This window comes from Ceratina calcarata, unplaced genomic scaffold, assembly GCF_001652005.2.
Source record: "Ceratina calcarata isolate Rehan_Ccalc_2016 unplaced genomic scaffold, ASM165200v1 scaffold25, whole genome shotgun sequence".
In the NCBI taxonomy this organism is placed as follows: Eukaryota; Metazoa; Arthropoda; class Insecta; order Hymenoptera; family Apidae; genus Ceratina; species Ceratina calcarata.
The window spans coordinates 1812670-1827492 of record NW_017147017.1 but is presented as its reverse complement, the minus strand read 5'-3'; the positions used below and the strand labels follow the sequence as shown (position 1 = coordinate 1827492).

Sequence of the window (14823 nt, the reverse complement as noted above, 5' to 3'; positions counted from 1 at the left end):
ATAGTATCAATTCAAAAAATGCAACTTCGATTAAAATTTTTGTAACTTATTTAAAATAATTACGCAAAATATTATTTTTATGTTCCTCACAATTTTGCACGTTCCATTCTTTATATCCATTTTATACACGTATTGAGAAATGAAACAATACTAATTAAATATTATCGATTTGTATTTTATTTGTTTATCAATTAAAACGTCGACACGATTATTGTCCATAGATATGGTTATGACAAATACAAATGACGAAATTTGTGGCCAAGGAACGCGGAAGGAAGCTGATACAGTCGAATGGTATCTTTTTAATGGATGCAACCGCGTTCATCGTTCGCATCATTCAAGGAACTGCGTAATCGATAAAATAAGGTACTTACAATTAGTACGCTACACGAAGTATCCGTAAAACGTGTGCGAAATAGTGTCATTTGTTCGTGGTGACCGGTGTCTCATCCTCGTTAGCTTTATTGTAAATTATTCTTGCCACCACCAAATGACACTACCTCGTTTTACGAAAACGAAGATGTTAACCCAGCGACGACAATGGCATCGCATACCCTGTGATCTCAATTATTCAAGTCCAAATACATCGCATTTTTTATTACACTCAAAACTAAAAGTACGCGCGGATAGTCGAAATATTGGTAAAAGCAAGGTCGATGATCGTTGCATGATAAACGCGGAATCGAAGACTCGAAACAAAAGGCAATGCGATGTTCTTCAGTGTACTGTCGCTGGATTAATAAAAATCGATGACGATGGTTACGCAATACTTTTGTTATCGATTTCGTTACCGCTTGGAACGTAACGAAACGTTCATTGTTTCAATGTGATTACCTGCGAACGATCGCGAGCGTAGCGATATCACAGGCGAAATACACGAGTAAACCTCTCGTCTTCATGAACTCCTGCGTCTCACGTTCGACTGACCTACCGGCACGAAAAATTAAGGACGATTTCAAGCATTCCCTGTTCGTATTCATGAATAGTCAGATCAAGCTTCAACTTTACTGAAGTTATACTGATTGGAGAACAAAAGGGATGTTGTGTCACTTGGGACAAAAATGGTAACGGGATAGAGGAGAGAAAAATACAGTGGTCGACAGGTTTACTCGTATACCTGGTCCGTGGTGATATAATAAATCTAGGTAAAAGGAAACAAAAAACTACCCTGAGCCATCTGTGAAGTAGTAGAGCGAGAATCGTATTTCTTGCCGCAGAAACCGATCACCTTTGTGATTCATGTTGACAGAATCGTAAGTTATGTAGGTTTACCCGTACACACAGCTCACGTAATTATCGACTTAGTTGATTGACAATTGTGTTTCGTAGAACTGGTCTGAACGAATGATTTTTTAAAGGAAGATAGTAATTAATGATGGAAAGGGGACAGAATTGAATAGAAATGTTTAACGTGTCAGAGTACGTTGCACGTTTGTTCTCTAGTTAGGTCGACGACAATTTTCTTATTTCTAAATTACTTTCAACAACGATTCGTTTCAAATGTTTAGGTTCAGCTAATTGTAATTTCCGACATCGTTACCTGGGTATGCGTGAATCACGTATGACTTTGTGTCAATAAATGCAATCATATCACAATACATACCGAGTAAAGAAAAAAATCGAAATTATCAATTGTTCCCTTTAACAAATAGTACACTATTTAACAACGTTGATATAAATCTCTAAATAATATACGTATGTAATAGCTAATTGCAAGGTATAGGTGCATACACATAAGAAAAATATTCACTCGCTTTGGTACAATTGATTGGCAATAAAATCTTTACGAGTATAGATATTTCTGTTTTATTAAGTAATATTTTAATCTCGTTAAACACGAAAATGAACGTACCAAAGGTCACAAAATTCAAGACGGATTGGACACGTTGTTTAGTTATAAAATTGATGTTACATTGTTTCACAGCAATATCGATTAGGCATTAAATTTCGAAAAATCCGCAATTGATATTATCGATCATTCCCGTCGACGTATCGACAATATAATACACACACAGACACACACGTACGCACATATACACACACATACACAGACATATTCGTGATTATTATGTATGCGTGTGCGCGTGAATGGAAATAAAATTGTACGAAAAGGGGAAATCCGGGAGTAATGAATTGAGAATAGCGCACATCTCGATATAGCTGGAGGACTTGTCTTTTATAAGGAAAAACCGAACGCAATTATTTGTATAAAAAAATCTGCAATATACACACTTTTGTTTGTGGGTATAATTCAATTACTGTGCACAATTACACGAAACAGACTGTGCGAATAATAATCGAGTTGCCTCGCGACGAGAATATCCTATTAGACGTAAAGACCGCGAGGAATGGCGACGAGCGGGGCATATGATAGCTGAAAGTAAATACAGTTTATTAAAATGAACAAAAATACTAAGTAAAATAAAATTGTTGCATCGCACAAAGTATCGATAAGTATCGAGCACGTTAAGCGTTTTATTAATTATGATCGGGGGTAAAATTCACTTGCGAGGTACGTCAAAAATGATATACGCATTTTATACGACAATAAGATAAAATTTAAGAGTACGTTCTTGTTGATAGTAGCACAAGCAGCTCGCAATATTTGTAGTAATTATCGAACCGATGTTTTTCGTTAACTAATTAGATATACGTATACTCACTTGAGATTAACGGAGCATAAAGTCCTTTTTTAGAGTCTCCTATGCGCGGCAGTTATAACGTCGTTTAATTGTGTTCGATGAATTCTTGCATAAGATGCATTGAAAAGTTGAATCTGAAATAATTCTTAGCACTATCGTTTGATAACTTTGGACAATTGCCACGCATAGGGAGGGTGGTCGTTAGAAGAATTTTGGGCATGTTAAAAAGTTGCAACGTTCAACTGCAACGTTATTCGCACGAGCCTGTCGAGCTTATACAAACAAGTATCTATACATGAATAAACAAAAATAATAATTGACGAAACGGGAAATCGTTAAATTCCATGCTTTCTCGAACGGTTTACCATTTTCGTTTGGTGATAATAAGGATAATACTGTAACCGTTACGTTGTATAGTCGACCGGTCGACAGCCAAGGAGAAAAATACCGCTGTTTGTGTCTAACCGTAAGATATCTATCGTATCGTATCACCGCTGTTGTACATGTATGTCTGCTTGCCTGTGGCACGCGTAAAACATGTAAACATAAGTAAATAACTTGTAACTAAAGACGTTTTTATCGATGCCGTGACATAACACGCTAATTATGTTTCCTTACTTCCTCTCGACGAATTTCGATTAATCTAAATAGCATCAATACAGCCAGTCAAACCTTCAGACGAGAAGTGTGTATTATGAGTCTAACAATAAGTAAACGACACTGTTTTCTGATCGGATTTGTTCGCGTACGGATCGTCGTCAATCGTTTTTTTAACAAACTCATCGAGAGGAAGTAGCTTAAGGTATAGTAGCGTTGACGCAGGGCAATTAACGATAGGTACTTAAAAGCGTGGAGAGAATGAAATGCAAAGAAACAGAACTAGGGATCATATTGACGTTAGCACGCAGTTCGGCGTTACACAAATTGCAAATCGTAACGAAGAGAAAGTATAATATATGATCATGCTAAATCTTCCCACCTGACCCTTGAAAAGTCTGTGTATATGCGAACAAGAAGACAAAAACCATATTTGTAAAAATATATTGTATGTCCGAGAATATAATGGTAATTGCGATAAACGAGAACCGGGCGAGGTACCATAATTTTTAATGCCTACACCTGATATTTGTGTGATATTTATTATCACTTACTCATTTTAGATTGACACGAGACATTTACAAAATAGAATTGGCACCAATGAAAAATGCAGACATTTGGCTTTAGAATTTATTTACACCTGCTACATAATATACACTGTAAGATATGAAGATTCGCGTGTACGACCTTCTGGACGCTCTAGAATTGCACCAAGTTCACTCGCGGACCAAATCACGATTCGCTGAAATAACTCATTGCACATCGCCGTGTAATAAAAAAATACGAGGGCGGGAGGCGTTTAACATTGCGACAGGTCCAGCAACAAGATTCAATTAAACGAAACGCACATTCGTACAACAACAACAACAGTCGACGTTACAGAAATGAATTACACCGTAAACCGTGTACTTCGTAACTATTTTACGTCGCTCTAGAACCGAAACAAAATTAAACTACCGCTGAAACACTATTCGAGGCGGATAAATAATCATAAATCATTAGGAAACGAAATCGCAAATGAAACAGCGTTATCAATTAGAAAATAAAAGAATACACATTCTTTCTTAATAAAGAGAAAATTGAAACGCGCTTAATTAACCGTTTAATATTTAATAGTTTAATAGGTGCTGTTTCTCTTCTGTTTCTTTTCGATTACAGCACAGCACGCACACTTACGCACACGTATACTCTAATATTTGGACATTTGTACTTGACGTATGTATGTTTGTCTGTATAACAAAATAATTGGAGTTTCATTTGTTTTTCAACTTTGAGAATCGTCGAGCCTCGTTTACGTTAGGCATAGTTTGCATCATCGTATGCATTTAACTGTGCACGACGATCCATGCGATTAGAAATGAAATTACGTCTCGTCCGATTTCACGGATCTAAAAATCTTAGAAACACTCGAGTGTGGATTCTCGTTAGGCCTCGAAACCACGCGTACGCACGTAATTTTGTCTAATCTAATTAGTTTATCAAAATTAATTAGACAACAAAAGTTGTGATAACGAAATGTAACGAGTATCGTTATCGATGTCTGCGTCTCTAGGTGAACGGTCATAAAAGTGTGAAAAGTGAACACAGTTAAATCTCGCAATGCGAACCATACCACAGTCTTCTCAGCTTAAGTAATTTGGTCGAGTTCCCAACGTTTCCTTCCCCTAATCTTATCGTACGGTAGAAATATCGCGTACTTACTACGAACGATCCGTCGTAGAAAATCGATTTACATCTAGACGAGTATCTCGAAGAACGGGAGATAAGGATTGTTTATTAGATTCTTATATGGCCTGTATTCACCCGAATACCGGGTGTTTCAGGTACTCTCTCGAGAACGAGTCGATTTTATTCAATTTTTTTTATTTAATCTACGACGACAAGTATACGAGTCTTAATAAATAAATAAATAGTCTTGAGACAAAATTTGGTACAGTTCTTCTTTTTTATCGTGTTGTCGCGTCTACGATAGAGGAGAGACGCTCCTTCCGAGAAACGAGGAACTTGTATAAAAAACGGTAAAACTATTGTAGAAAAGAAACGAGAAATCTTATTGTTACGTATGTAAGTACGTATGATTGTATACTGTATACACGCTCGTTCGTATATCGGTTAATAAATTGTGCCCCAATTTTTGTTTCGAACCACAGATTTAACGACGTGCCACGCATATCCGTCCAACCGGTGAAGCAACAAATATTTCGAGTTCTTATCGACCCGTTTATCAATTTTCATACACACGTGAATTATCTTCGCTAGAATTATGTAATAAACTGAAACTGAAATAAATTAAAAGTAACAATATTTTCACAACAATTAGAAATCGCTCTGCGAGTGTTTCAAAAACCGTCTCCTTAGCACGCATCGTTGTGCATTCATCTCATTTACGCAAAACACGAAACGTAACATTTAACTAATTCAATTTGCTAGCATCAAACGATAGCGATCTTTGGGTAAGCATCGAAAATAATGGTTATTGCACTTAAAGCTTGCTTAACTTCTTAGGCACTGCTGAATTTTGCGCGGGTCTGTTTCTCTGTACGGCAGAGTTCAACGCGAATTACGGCACTGCAATGTGTGACGGATAATGCTGTTCTTTACACGAGGAATGAAATGTTCGATGATTAAATTATAATTTTTCTTAAAGATATGATACATGCATTGTAACTTTAACGATTCATTCTAATAATTAATAATACAATTCAGTATTATAAAACATGGTACAAAACACAGACCCGCGAAAGCCACTATAGTGGTGCGTCGTACAGAAAGATGACATCCGCGAAAGCCACTATTTTGGCGCGTAGTGCCTAAGAGATTAACTAATTAGCAACAGAACACGTGCCAATCTACATCTCTTCTTGCTCGAAAAAGAAATCGACAAAAGTATCTGGTTCGTTGATCGAGAAAGTTCGGTATCGAACCATGCGATTCCTTGCCCGTAGAAAAATATTATTTATGTTGGAAGAGAATTTAATTAATGTCCTGACCGTTTTCGACCTGACACCCGTAATTGTCCTGATCTTTATCCTTGTCCTTGTCCTCGTTTCCCTCCTCCATCGCATCCTCTTCCTGCTCCTTCGCCTTCTTCTCGCTCTCAGAAAACTCTTCGGCTTTTTCTCCAGAGTTCGCCGAATGAGATTTATTTAAGAGAGAACTGAACTCCCCGAATTTCAGTATTTCCTCCATAGCCGATTGCTCTATATTCACCTGTAAAAGACATTTCGTCCCATCGTGTTATATTTACATCTTGGATTACTCATATGAAATATTTTAATATACATTGTTCATCGAATTTTATAATGACTTACTTTCCTCGGTCTGCCTCTTTTCCCCTTACCCGGTACCGGTGGCGCCGACTGACAACTGGGGCTCGACAAACTGTTCTTCCTTTTCGGCCACTGTAAATGTGAATCCACGTGTTGTTTCAATTTATCCTGTCTAGCAAACATTCGCGGACAAATACTGCAAGCGAACGGTCGTTCTCCGGTATGAACCCTTCTGTGTCTGGCCAAATGAGAAGCTCTGGTGAACGCCAGTGTACACAAGTCGCAAGAGAAGGGTTTATACTGAGCCTTCTCGGACCTGGCCAATATAGGCCTGGTCACTTTTCCTTCGTTCGAACTTTTTCTCGTGGAAATGTCCGTTTTCTTCTTGATCGTCAACCTTGCATTCTCTTCGGCAGTCTTCGAGGAGTCCTGTAATTGAGAAAGGGGTGGCATGCAAGTGTAATTAGCTGCGATGACCACGAATCCGGGCTTACAAGAACGTTTGGTTAATAAAATGGTTATTGTTTGGAAATTAATGCATCCGATTTAATCGAATGTTCGTTTAATTAATTGAAAACAAAACTATTCCATATAATTTATGAAATGTTGAAAGTATTAATATTAGGATGTTTCGATGTAAGACAACCAGTTTGTGTTTCGCTCAATCCCTTCATATCGTCCCAGGCCGATTGCATGAAAGCATTTTTGAATAAAATGTTAATTGCCAATTATCATCTTTTCGTACCAGATTCTCATCTCGTTCTTGTAAGTCATCGTCGTTCATCTGTATGTCCGGTACCATGGGATCTGTGGATCCGTTATTAAAGTTTGGTTCAGATTTAATCGCGTTAGCCGAACCCTCGTAGCCTTCTCTGGTGGAGTCCTCCTTCCGTTCCTTCGCTCTAAACTCCAGAACGTCGCTGTTTCGCGTCGAACGACCCACAGAGACCCTTTTCTGACCTTTGAATCGCGTTTCACGTTTGTACATTGGCGGTGGCATGCGCCTCTGGTGGAAGAAATTTGTCCATTTTATTCCGTTTTTACATAACATCGTTTTTACATAAACAATTTAATCATAGCCACTATTGATTCGATGTATTATGAAAATGTAAAATGAATAAGGATTCGGCCAGGAAACTTTCAGTATATGTAAAACGTTGGATAGACAGTGGCTGATGGGGAAAGGATCGATAACGTCGAAAATGTATATAGGCAATTTAAATCAAAGGGGTTCGGAAGTTGTTACGCAAACTTCATTAGTCCACCGTCCGTGGTAGGAATGTATCAAACAAACTTTCTTTTAATTTGAATGCACTTTTCGATTACAGTGCAGCCGAACCAAGAAACTTTCCGTGCCTCTAATAATTATAATCAAGGAGATCGAACGAAGCTGCTCCCTTTATTTTCAATCCTGATTAAGCTAGAAACGAGGTGTGTGTGGTAGTAAAAAAAAGAACCATAATGATTGGCAAACTTACAATTTGCGTTTCGGGCGTTCTGAGGGGCTCGTCGAACGCGTCCTCGTGTCCGTCGATCACCATCGGATCGTCCTCGCCTTCGATTTCCTCCACCTTGATGTGATCCTCCAGTGATTCGACGGAAGACTTAGGTAAGAAAGGGATCACGGACGGTTCCTTCATGTACTCCGTCGTGTGAACTCTCGCCTCTATGTGGCACCGTTGCATCCGCGTCTCGACCCTCGTGTACGGACTTCTGCTGTTCTCTTGGTTCCTTTGATCGCCGGATAAACCGCGAATCTCTAGATCCGTCGCGGTTTTGATCAAAGAGGGCAGATGCTCTTCCGCGACGTCGATCGATCCGCGATACATGAAGTCCAACAGACATTCCATTTCCTCCACCGCCACACCTGTTGTGGTTGTCACACACGTGTAGTAACAGACAATAATAAATTCGACTTGCTTTACTTCCTTGTAATATAGTTTTAAATTTAATCGCGAGAAGAAATTTTCTATCCATTGTACAAATTGAAAGTTGGAAATTGAGAAATTTGATCGGTACCCTTTAAAATAAGAATGGGCTGTTCTCCGTAATGTTCTTTGAAGACTCTTTCGAAGTAAGGGCTACATGCTGCCAGAACCAATCTGTGCGCCCTCAACATTCCACCCTGACAGGCCAACGTTGTGTCAGTCAAGGAACCGCTTTTGTATAGTCCTTCGAACAATCCTGAGAGATTCGCTAAGTGATTGTTCCACGTGAGATTGAACGTTTTTTCACCCATTATCGCGACACCAGCGTTTCCTACAAAACATTCGAATGCTACCTTAATACTTCCTGAGTCAAAAGCATTCGTTACATATAATTAATCTTTATTAAATAAAATTAAATATATAATTAATCGTTAAAATGTTTTATACAAAGTTGCTTAATTTATTAATTATTCTTTTACTGAAATATGTACAATTGTAATTCTGTAAGGTTGAAAGATATGAAACTGGCACTGGAAAAATTTTCCTGGTAAATACGATGAGAATCGTTACATCATAATTAAAACAGTGAGGGATCATGGAGAACGTCAATTTAATTGACACGTTACACGCGATTACATATTCGAAACTCGAGATGTTCACGTAACAATTGACATCTCTGGCAACTGTGCACATACACGTAGGAACGACGGATGATGCGATGCGACGGCTGGTCTTTAAACATTCAACTACCGTGATCACGCAGTTTACGTGTCCGCGAAGTCGGAAGTCCACCTACGATGATTAACGCCGAGAATAACTCGGTTAGTATTGTGCTCGAACGGGAACTTCGTGTTTGCTTCGAGGTAGCTAGGTAATTCGTTTAGAATGAAATTCAATAAGTCTTTCGCTGTTCGAATAAAATTTACTGCCACAGTTTATTAGCTATTCAAGATAACGCGATGGTTTTGGGTATTTGTAATTATTGTATTTTAAATGCTATAATCGTGAAGTGGATGTATGTAGAACGCAGAGATTGACGTTCAAAGGCGAAATCGTCGGGACGACTGGCAGACCGATGGAATGTAAAGATCGAGAAATAGGAATGGTATTCTGTACTGTTACATTTGAATAGAAGAAAGAATTAAGGGAGAATCGAGGCTCGGGCATGAGGTAGAAGACGCATACGTGGCTAGGTGTTCATATATGACATATGAGAAAGGTGAAGGTAGAAAGTGGGCTGAAGAAGGGCAGAACGATTGAAACGGATGGCCGTGCGCAGGCTCAGCGGCTAGGCCCGATCCATAATTTCGTTGGTGGACCCCGTCACGCATTAGCGAGGGGCTACGTTCCTGTGTCGACCGAACGCACCCTTTTTCCCTCCCGTTTCTGCGTTACACCAGACACGGGGTCCACGAAAATTGACAGGGGGAGCTCGTCGGTCCCCCGTACGAGAGTGCCGTCGTCGTGCGGGTCGTCGCACCAGAAGACGTTATAAAAAAAGCACCCAGGCCCTCGATCTCGCCGACCACGTGGACGACTTCGAACGTTCACGAAGTTCGAAACAGTTAAATTTATTTGACCACTTATCGTGTGACCTACTCTCTTTCCCATATCTATTCAATACCCTTTCCAAATTCTAGTAGAAGATTAAATTCCTTTCCTTTACTTTTATTACAAACTGATAATTAGCCATTCATAATCTCTTTCATAAAAACAAGTCATTCGTTCCATTCGACGATAATAATTACTAAATTCTGATATGACTTTGTTTGATCAGACGGTACTTAATTTCTCAATGCCTTTTGAATTATATGGAATTTAATTGAACATCATAAATCACGTTTCCAATTCAAACGCAAGCAATCTCTTTCCAAGAGCAATTTCAAATTCTAATCAGATAAGTCTTTCTCTCGATTTACTCTTTTTTTATTTGCATGCATATTTTATTTGATACCGAGGATGGAATACTTCAGATATCTTCTAGCGAAGTACATACCTACAGACGTACAAGGAAAACGGATGATCAACCAGGTATTAGAGTTAGAAAAATTCGCAGACCGGTATGCGCTAATTACGTACTGCATAGATATAATACCTATGAGTGAGAAAGATGATCTCGACTCCGTGGTTTGAAATAAGCCACGGAGTTGAATGTTAACGATTCGGTGCCGTAACGCGATAAAGAAACGATTGATATCAGGTGTGCGTAATCATCGTTACAGGTACACATTATACACCGTGAAGATAATGCTATCGAGACAATATCAGCTGTGTAGACCCTGATGCATCTTTTGCTAAAAATTATTTTGAACACATTGAACGAATGCTACATAGTATCGTCGCTTTTTAAGAGAAATTTGTATAACCGTGCCTGACGGAAGTAAAGAGGCCTCGTACTTTATAAAACTGCTATTACTATTTCTAGAGGGATTTTCACTCGGTATATTCGATGCGACTATGAACTGGTATATCCGATGTACCATCTACATCCCCGTACGAGCATAATAAACATAGCCGAACTATCAGCTCGACGATACTAAAATAACAGCTTGAACAGAAGCAGAAATTTTCACTGGCATTGAATTCTTCTTGCATTTATTCGTCGTTTCACCCGTATCTATCTTTGTTATCCGATAACAGAACGTGACCGCATTATCAATTCCCACATTTCGCAAAGGTGGGTTATATTAATTTTAGGTGGAAAGTTTGACTCGAGTGTGTACATTCTGGCAACCGATAACAGGCTCACAGAAATCGGATAGATTAGCAAGCGTGAAATATTGTTTCTAATGGAACGTCTTAACCAGAGACGATTTCAAGCTTTGCGTTTGAAACAATTAATTGTTTTCATTAGCGTACTTGTATAAAAACCGATTCTAACGATTGATAGCAGTTGACGCGAGAAAACAGACAATGCTAGCCTTGAAAAAAGCGGAATTTCATACCTATCTGGCAATTAGGTTCTCTTACAAACAGAGGCACACCAAGGTTCTGTACGTGTATCGTAAGTATGTATCGTTCGTTTCAGTACTCATTACGATTTATTTGAAATTACGTATCGAGGTCACTGATTCGCGTGACTAAGGTATCCAAGAATGCGCGAGATCTCCCTGATGGCTGGTTAGAGCGCTCTAGAACTCCGAAACCAAAGATCAAGAGAGCAACGACGAGATTTAAACCGCGTGCCCCGTCCCAACGTCGACTCTATTAATACCCGCGCCTTGTCGTCGCGTCTCGGGAACGTGTGCACCCGATATAAAACGGGTACGACGACGTTCTCTCCTGTCCTTTTACCAAAAATTTTCCGCTTTCCCGAGACCCGACTACATAAAATCATTTGTGAACTAAGCCAGTACGGGATCGAGATAATTTGAGATCGTCGCTTTTTCTAATAACGTGTCGGAGATCTATTAAAAGAATCCATTAGAGCCCGATTAAAGTTATTTTTGAACGATGATCGACGAAGAGCGTTTCCTATTGAAAATTGAGTTGATCGGAGGTATCGTCTCCTCTTTAGGCAGGGAATTGAAGATTGACAACCGTAGTATCGACTTGAACTCTTAAGGAACAAGGGAAAGGAGTTTATAACAGGACACCTCGTAGATGTCGTACAAGTGCATTCGCAGTCAATTATGCGATCAGCTATGACCATTCGCTTCATGAGGCTATTAGGAGCAAGTTAATGGAATCATCGCACGGCTCCGAGTGCCTATCGTAAACAGAAAGAGGAAAAAAACTGCAAATAGTTGCAGCTCAGGTGTAGCCAGTCCACAGATGTCGTGTGAGGTCTCGAGCACCATCGGAGTCAGCGCAAATACCCAATCGACAGTTTCGCAAAGTCACTTCACCCTTGCGAAACACGTCTGCCCATCGACCGACAGTTGACGAACGTCGATTGATCGAGATCATCGATCCGGCCGATTTTACCGAACGAGATTGAATTAAGAAACCGGAAATGGGCGGTGACAGCAATTAACGTTCTACTAACAGAATGTACCCTGTGCCATTTTTCATTTTCGCTCACCTTTGAGAGCCCGAGACGATGATCCCACGGATGGTCCCGTTGGTTCAAACTGTTAACGCCAGGAATCAATCGACGCGTATACGTGTTTGCGTACGTGTACAATCCGAGGGTTGCGGGGGGGAGGAGGGGGTAGATGAAAATTACACCGTGGCTTGCTGTTCACTCGTCCCGAGCACCGGGTACGTACACCGTTTCCTGTTCCCCGGGAGCAAGAGGTACCTGTCTCTTCGCGAGACTCGAGGATCGCGCGCGTCAACAACGTATCCACGGATCGTCGAATCGAGCGAGCTGGCGGCTGGCTCTTTGCGAGGGGCACGGCACGTGCTGGGGCTCCCTCGACCGAGTCGCGACTGATATCATTTCCAGCGGGGGACTGTGGGGTCGCCAGCCAGAACCCCACCAGGGGGTCTTCGTGCAACCCCCACGCGGTGTCGTAGTAGTCGTGTTTCTCGGCGTCGTGGTTGTGGCTCGTTGTCGTCGTGGCTGTACCGTTGCTAGCCTCTCGAAACCCCCTTCGCACGTACAGGGAATAAGGGACCAGGACGTGTATATGTACACCCATGGGGAGAAAGACCTATATATCTCTCCCTCTTTCTCTATCTCTCTCTCTACATCCTGTCTGCATTACACTCGCTCTCTCGGTCTCTGTCTGTCTCTCTCTTTCTCTCTCTTGATCCCGCACTCCTCCCACGCTCCTTCCTTTCCTACCCGATACGCTTCTCTTTGTTCCCTCCAAGAGTTTCTCTTTCTCCCACTGCCTATTCCCTCGTCCTCGTCTCTCGCGTTACTCGTCAGCTCAAAGCGTTCGCGTTACTCTTTCGCGTCGAGTCCTCCTAGCTTTCGCCTGTTAGCTACGCACCGACACACGGTTTTCCACCCCCGCGCAACCCCGTTGACCCTCTCCCGCCGCGCGAATCCCTTACCCCCTACGTATCCAGCAGCTTTATCCACCCTGAACCCTCCTGTGTACGAGGGGTTGCTTCTCGGCAGAGGATCGGACGTTCGCGAGAAGGGACGTTTCACCCCTCTCTGCGCCGCCCTAGCCGAGCTTTTTTTCGTATTTCTGATTCCAGCTCATTTTACTTCCAGGAAAATTTCATCCCCTGCGCTCTGCAAAAGTATTCGTCCAGCTATCATATTTATATTTTCGTTTACGTTAATTAGGCCCGCGACACGTTATATCGTGTTATACTTACGCAGAATTATCATCCCCTGCACTCTATATTGTTATACAAGGCCGCTCGTCAGTCAGATCCCTACAATACGGACGTCGAATTTCCTATTCATTTAATGGTTTCGTATGACCATAAGAGCCGTGTTCGATAATATGTACCGTGAAGAAATATGCAAATGTATTTTTTGCTATTGGCTGTTTGCTGTTCTATACTTTGCGTCTTTATCTGCAGCGCTTTACGATGTTTCTAAAATGGCTCGCAGTCGTAAATGTAAATCATCCTGTCCCCCCTTGCAAAATAAATGTTTAACAATCAAGCTTTTTATCGGATCACGTTATCACGCGTGTGTAATTATTTTTACACATCGATTCGATTCCCCGCCGCTACTGATCTTGCATATGACGAAGACTACTTATAACTACATGTCCTCGATATCGAGTAGACACGTATTAGGATTAAAGGATAAAGAATTCCACCCTCGAGAAGTATAAAGTAATTTTGAAACGGCAGTCGAAACGAGTTTCCCGTGTCGCTTACCTAGAGAGACTCCCCGGGGCAATATAGCCAGTGCATTGTTCGATTTGAAAAATGAATTCGCATAAGAGACCTTGGAACATGAGACCGCACGTTGACGAGTGTCGCAATACGATGAGCAGTGAGCACAGACTGCAACGGGCACTGACGTAATCGTCATCGTCGCACGGCTACGTTTAGACGTATACGTGTTGCTTGCGTTCACGCGCGCATACGCGTAAACAGGTAAATTGTAAGTCTGTAATAAATCCACGTTCCGTTCGTACTTACACGGCAAATAAAATTTCAAAAAGTATCTAGCCGCTTTCTAAGTCTTTTATCCGGCTGGAATGATTTCTACTTTAATCAAATTCCGAATGCTCGATCGAGGAATGAACTATCTTCGGTAGCAAGGTTTATTTTTCTAAAAAAAAAAAGCTATTGGAACGGACGGCTTATTACAATAAATTGATTGTTCGCGCTCGAGGTGACCGGGCGACCAATTCGGGGGCAGCTAGCGAATATCGATTCGTTATTTTTAGGGGTAGCCCGTCCGCGAACCCCACCTTCGTCGCGCCCCCGCTCGAAAACTCGCCTCCGGTAAATTATTATTAGTACAATTTCAAAAGTGCAACGCTTTCGTTAAATATTGTCGAAAATAAGGGAGAGATTAAG

General features: G+C 40.8%; 1 protein-coding gene across 5 annotated transcripts; it reads right to left on the bottom strand.

Moving 5' to 3' along the window:
- Positions 1 to 3855: 3855 nt before the first annotated feature.
- Positions 3856 to 14312, bottom strand: LOC108622956 (zinc finger and BTB domain-containing protein 14). 5 transcript variants are annotated; one of them, XM_018021155.2, is made up of 8 exons: positions 14173 to 14312; positions 13657 to 13924; positions 12461 to 13570; positions 8528 to 8767; positions 7987 to 8375; positions 7254 to 7514; positions 6551 to 6937; positions 3856 to 6449 (listed from the first exon to the last, which is right to left on the bottom strand). In XM_018021155.2, the coding sequence occupies exons 4-8, from the start codon at positions 8745 to 8747 to the stop codon at positions 6213 to 6215; spliced, it is 1494 nt and encodes a 497-aa protein (XP_017876644.1). In that variant the 5' UTR covers positions 8748 to 8767; positions 12461 to 13570; positions 13657 to 13924; positions 14173 to 14312; the 3' UTR covers positions 3856 to 6212. The 5 variants fall into 5 exon arrangements, with proteins under 5 accessions (XP_017876644.1, XP_017876648.1, XP_017876647.1 ...); XM_018021159.2 differs by having other exon boundaries at positions 7308 to 7514; XM_018021158.2 differs by lacking the exons at positions 12461 to 13570; positions 13657 to 13924; positions 14173 to 14312 and adding an exon at positions 11382 to 12362.
- Between the last annotated feature and the right edge of the window lie 511 nt (positions 14313 to 14823).